Here is a 6,000-nt window from a genome sequence, read left to right on the forward strand (position 1 = left end):
TGCACTATTGGAAACGTTTACAAATTGCCCTTAAAAGGTAGGAAAGAACATATGAAGTGAGGGAAAATTAAGTAATGCTAGAGATTTTGAAATAAAGCTGTTAATGAAGGAATGAGGATGGCGGCCTGATATATATTGACTAAAATATGATTTTAAACTTGAAAAAATAAAGTCAAAAGGAGGTAAAGATGCAGAGGGTCTGGTTAGATATGTCAGAATTGTACTACCTGTCATAATGGTACAACCTTCAGGCAATTTGAGCTGCTCTGGTCCTACATGAGAACCCCAGAGTTTTATCACCTCAGGTGGCAAGATTTTATAGGTCCATGTACCCTGACAGCAAATCTCATTCCAAGTTTATTAGTATTTCAGTGTTAAAATGTCATTTTTTCCCTTTCTTTCAGTCTCATCTTAAAGAAATTCAAAGTGCATTTGTTTCAGTCTTGTCAGAAAATGATGGTAGGTGACTGACTGGTAAATGTTTAATTTCTGAACTTTATTAAACTTGTATTTCAAATTTTGAAAACTCTGGATTGATGAATATAAAAGAAAATTATTTTTGAGCTCTGTGATTAATTTAGAAAGAAACCTTGCTTATTATGGATAATAAGTGTTATGTTAATATTTTTAAAAACAAAGCTTCTGGTTAGGATATAGGAAATTCTCTAATTCTTTAAGTTTGTTTTTAGTTGTAACATGTTTTTCAGTTTTGCATTGAAAAGGAAGCTGAAACCTTCTTAAAATTAGTTAATCTATTAATAAAGGAATCCTGGTGGCCTAGTGGCTTATGCATTGGGCTGCTAACCTTAAGGTCAGCAATTCAAAATGGCTAGTTACTTCTATGGAGAAAGGTGAGTCGTTCTACTACTAGTACAGTCACTTCCAGGGAGAAAGATGAGCCGTTCTATTCCTGTAAAGATACATAGCCTTGGAAACCCTGTACAGGGCTGACTGTGAGTTGGAAATGACTCAATTGAATGCAACAACAACTTTGGAGGCTCCTGGTGTGGTGCTATAGGATAAGCACTGGACTGCAAACCGCAAGGTCTGTGGTTCAAACCCACCAACTGCTTCTTTGGAAACCCTATACAGGGTCGGTATGAGTCAGAAATGACTCGACAGCAACAACTAACTTTGTTCTTTTGACTAACTTTTCTCTTTGTAATTTAAGGCAGGAGAGAATGAGTATATATGTGTAAAACATTTATATGGTAGCTTAGTTTTAAACATATGGTCTCCTGTTGTTCTTTCATTGTTAAAGAGTTAGATTTGGATGTATTGAATTCTACTGAGACTGTTTGATTACTCTGATTTGTATAACTTACATTCTGTAGCTGTGCACTGTATACTAATTGTATACTAAGGTTGTCTTGGTTTGTGAGTTGGATCTTCTGTGAATGTAGACATCATTTACAGTGACTCATATGGTATCATGTCCACAGATACGGCTTAATACATTTTTAACAACATAGATGGAATAGATGGCTTGATTTTTGTTTCATACCTTTACTTTGATACCATTTTACATTGACATTGTTAAAACATTTTTAAAACTTGGACTTTGTAGCCTGTGGACAAACTTTTCTTAAATTAATATTATTTAATCTGACTTTTTTGGTAGAACTTAGCCAAGATGTTGCCTCAAAAGGCCTTGGGTTGGTTTATGAACTGGGCAATGAACAAGATCAACAGGAATTGGTCTCTACACTTGTAGAAACACTTATGACTGGCAAAAGGTACTGTAAACTTGAAATTTTCAGATTTAGAAACTTAGTACATGTGTGTGCACATATTGAAAATATGCTTTGGAAGAAGAAAAATTCTACTTGGTTGAATTTTCCTATTTCTCTATTTACTAATAAGTCTTTTCTAAAATGTAAGTCAGTGATTGTTATGCTGTGAATAGCAATGTAATTATGCAATGCACATTGTTCATTTTAGAAACACACCATTAGTTAAAGCATTGGTTTAGAAAAATTCTGTAATTGTTGGCCAGATGAGCTTGCGTATCTTCATAGGCTGATCCCTGAAGTAGACTATGTGAGGGGGGGGGAATCATTGTTTGTAATGGATTACTGCTTTGGCATGCCTTCCCTGTTGGAAAGAGTTTTCACTGTGACATTTAATTTAGTGTGACTTTATGGGGGCTACCTTTTCAATCTATTAATTTCATCATTTTAGACCGCATTTTCTTAAATTCTCAGCCTGATGGAGATGATAAAGTAGACTTTTCTATCTTGCACACGGTACACAGTTGATAAAGATTTTGATTTTTAACCATTTGCAAATGAATTGTATTGATTACTTGCATGCTTTGATGAAAAGTTTGAAGTTAATTTAAACTCTTTGTTGTTATTTGGTTTAGAGCTAAACATGATGTTTCTGGAGAAACAGTGGTGTTTCAAGGGGGAACCCTTGGCAAAACACCGGATGGGTAAGTATGCCAAATCTATCAGTCAATTACTGTAAACATCTTTAAATATTGCTCTTTGGTTCTGATAAATATTGGTGGTGATGGTGATGGTGGTGGGTGGTGGTGGTAAGTGCCTTTGAGTTGGTTCTGAGTCATAGCAACCCTGTATAGGGTTTCTAGGAAAAATAGCTGGTGGGTTTGAACCATTAACCTTGAGGTTAGCAGTCCAGTGCTTATCCTGCAGTGCTACACAAGGACTCCTCTGATAAATGTAGTATGCATGAAGTTGATTTCCACCCTCCAAGGCAAAGTTAGAAGTGCGTTGGATGAAGTGCAGCCAGAGTCCTCTTTGGAGGCCAAGATGGCCAAACTTCGTGTCTCATCCTTTGGACATATTGTCAGGAGGGACCAGTCCCTAGAGAAGGATGTTATGTTTGGTAAGGTGGAGGGTCAAAGAAAAAGAGGAAGACCCCCAGCGAGATGGATTCACAAAGTGGGAGCATCAAGTGGGTTCAAGTGTGGCAAGAATTCTGAGGTTGGCCTAGGACCTGGCAGTGTTTCGTTCTGTTGTGCATAGGGTCGCTATGAGTCGGTACCGACTCGATGGCACCTAACAACAACAACACAATAACAACAACAACAACAAGGCAAAGTTATGTGTTAACGGAAGAACATAACTTCTATAGACAAAGTCTAGGGTCTTACTTTGATTTTTTTTCCCTTAAAAAACATTCTCTATGTGGAGATTTGTATGCTAGAAGGCTGTCCCCAGGGAATTAATACCCAAAGGAGAATGACGGAAACAGGATAGTGACAGTGATTGAGAAAGGAGCTAAACTTATGTGGACCTTTACTCCTTAAGTAGCTCTGGGGCTGGGGTGGGCAGTCCTATTAGAGTTGCCCTGTTTTGAGGCATGAGGCCAGGTTTTATGTCCCCTCACTAGACCTTTATATCCCCCTAGTGACTAGCCACTGGCTGTGAGCTGCTCTGAGGGATAGTGTGAGTAGACTGAAATAGTTCTGGGAGATTGATTGGACTGAGGAACTTTCAGGCTCTTGCTGTATTTGGGATCTGGTAGCACATCAGTATCTACTGTACCAAGTGTTTTGGTGGGGGCAACTCTTGAATATTTTGGAATCCATCAGTACAGCATTCCAAATTTATTCCTTGGGCTTTACCCCTTTATTTTTATCACATTCCACTGTCGTTTATACTATAGCTTTCCCTCTCAGTATCCTCATCTTGGACGGCTTTGTTGTTCAATGGTATCACTCTGCTTCAGTGTTGTCTGCAGTATTGAAAAGCAACCATCTTGATTGTTCTGTTGTTGTAGTTCTCATATAGCTCTCTGCTTTCACACTGAACGTTTTCCCCCATTCCTCTTACTTTCCCTGTGGGCTCCTCTTAGGCCAATTCTTAATGCTGAAGTGTTTTGCTTTTTATTTTTTGGGGGCTGGGGGCTGGGGGCTGGGAGCTTTATTCCTGATAGTAATTAGCTTTAAAATTGCCTTACTAACTTAAAATGTATTTGTTGACCCTTTAAAGTTAATGAATTTTCTTCACTTGTATTACTTGAAGTCTTTTAATCCATAAGTGAGCTGTTAATGCTTACTTTTCACAAAGTTATATCAGATGATAACATATTTGTTCATAGGGAAAGTAAATGGAACTCAAAAAAAGTTGTCACTACGATTCAGAATTGAGGTGCTCTAGTGTAGTTAATGTTGTTAAGTGTCATTGAGTTCTAACTCATAGTGACTTTGTTTAGGGTTTCTGAGAAAAAACTGCTGGGTTTGAACTGCCAGCCTTGTTGTTTGCAGTTCAGTTCTGATCCTGTGGTGCCATAGCAGGAGTCCATAAAATAGCATAAATGGTAACTATATACATGAACCTCATAGTTGGACAATACCGGAATCAAATCAATTATATCAGTAGAAAGATATGACGATGAAGCTCACTATTACAGTAAGAACAAGGCCAGAGGTTGACCACAGAACAGACCATCATTTAATTGCTCACATGCAAGTTCAAGTTGGAGCTGAAGAAAAATTTAAAAAGTCCACAAGCCAAATACAATTTTGATTGTATTCCACCTGAATTTACAGACCATCTCAAGAATAAATATGACATATTGAAGACTAAAGACCAAAGACCAGATGATTTGTGGCATGACATTAAGAATATCATGTATGAGGAAAGTAAAAGGTCATTAAAAAGGCAGAATATAAAGAAAAGACTTAAATGGATATCTGGAGATACTTGTTAAACATAGAAAAACTAAAGTGAAAGTGACAGAGTTGAACAGAAGATTTCAGTGGGCAGCTCAAGAAAACAGAGTGAAGTATTATAATGAAATATGCAGTAACCTGGAGTTAGAAAACCAAAAGTAAAGAACAAGGTTAACATTTCTCAAACCGTAAGAACTGAGAAAAAAAATCAAGCTTCAACTTGCAGATTCTGTGGGCAAAATATTGAATGTTGCTTGAAGCATTAAAAGAAGATGGAAGGAGGAATACACAGAATCACTGTGCCAAAAAAAAATTGGTCAGTGTTCAACAAATTCAGGATGTAGCATATAATTAAGACTTGATGGTATTGAAGAAAGAAGTCCAAACGATATGGAAGGCATTAGCCAAAAACATAGCACCAGGAATTGACAGAATACTAATGGAAATATTTCAGGAAACTGATGTTGCACTGGAGATAATTCCTTATCTATGACAAAAAAATTGGACAATAGCTACCTGGTTAACATACTAGACAAGATCTGTATTTGTACCCATCCCAAAGAAAGGTCACTCAACAGAATATGAAAATTATCGATTAATATCACATACAAGTAAAATTTTTACAGAAGATAATGCACAAATTGTTACGGCAGTTCATCAACAGGTAACTGCCACAAAATCAAGCCATATCCAGAAGAAGATGTGGAATGAAAGATATCATTAGTGATGTCAGATGGGTCCCAGAAAGTTTTTAACTTACGTTTTATTGATTGTACAAAGGCATTCAACTGTGTGGATCATAAGTATGAATAACACTGTGAAGACTAGATATTTAATTTACATAATAGAATTCCAGAACACTTAGTTGTAAATGGGCCAAAAGGCTGTTGTTTAAACAGAACAAGGGGATACTGTTAGTAAGTGCTGTTGAGTTGGCTCCTAATTCAATGGCCCTGTTTAAGTTTTCAGAGGAAAGGGTTGTAGGTTTGAACCACTGACCTTGTGGTTAGCAACCCAATGCTTATCCTATAATGCCACCCCAGGATCCCAAGGAGAAACAGTGTGTTTTAAAATCAGGAAAAGTATGTGTCAGGTTTGTATCCATTTACCACATTTATTTAATCTGTATGCTAATCAAATTGATGCAAATTCAAGCTGAAGAAAATAAAAACAAGTCCACGAGAGCCAAAAAAAAATATGACCTTGAATTTATCCCACCTGAATTTAGAGATCATCTGAAGAACAGATTTGATGCATTGGACACTAAAGACCGAAGACCAGAAGAGTTGTGGGATGACATCAAGAACATCATACATGAAGAGAGCAAAAAGTCATTAAGAAGACAAGAAAGAAGGAAA

The 6,000-nt window shown here is 36.9% G+C and overlaps 1 protein-coding gene across 1 annotated transcript in view; it reads left to right on the forward strand.

The window, feature by feature from the left end:
- KIAA0368 (KIAA0368 ortholog) overlaps window positions 1-6,000 on the forward strand; it is a 115,841-nt gene that overhangs the window by 65,474 nt on the left and 44,367 nt on the right. The window contains exons 25-27 of the mRNA XM_006864672.1: window positions 405-459; window positions 1,622-1,736; window positions 2,366-2,434. Coding sequence (XP_006864734.1) covers window positions 405-459; window positions 1,622-1,736; window positions 2,366-2,434 — 239 coding nt within the window. The remainder of the gene's footprint in view (window positions 1-404; window positions 460-1,621; window positions 1,737-2,365; window positions 2,435-6,000) is intronic.

Source organism: Chrysochloris asiatica, unplaced genomic scaffold, assembly GCF_000296735.1.
Source record: "Chrysochloris asiatica unplaced genomic scaffold, ChrAsi1.0 scaffold00069, whole genome shotgun sequence".
Taxonomy (NCBI): domain Eukaryota; kingdom Metazoa; phylum Chordata; class Mammalia; order Afrosoricida; family Chrysochloridae; genus Chrysochloris; species Chrysochloris asiatica.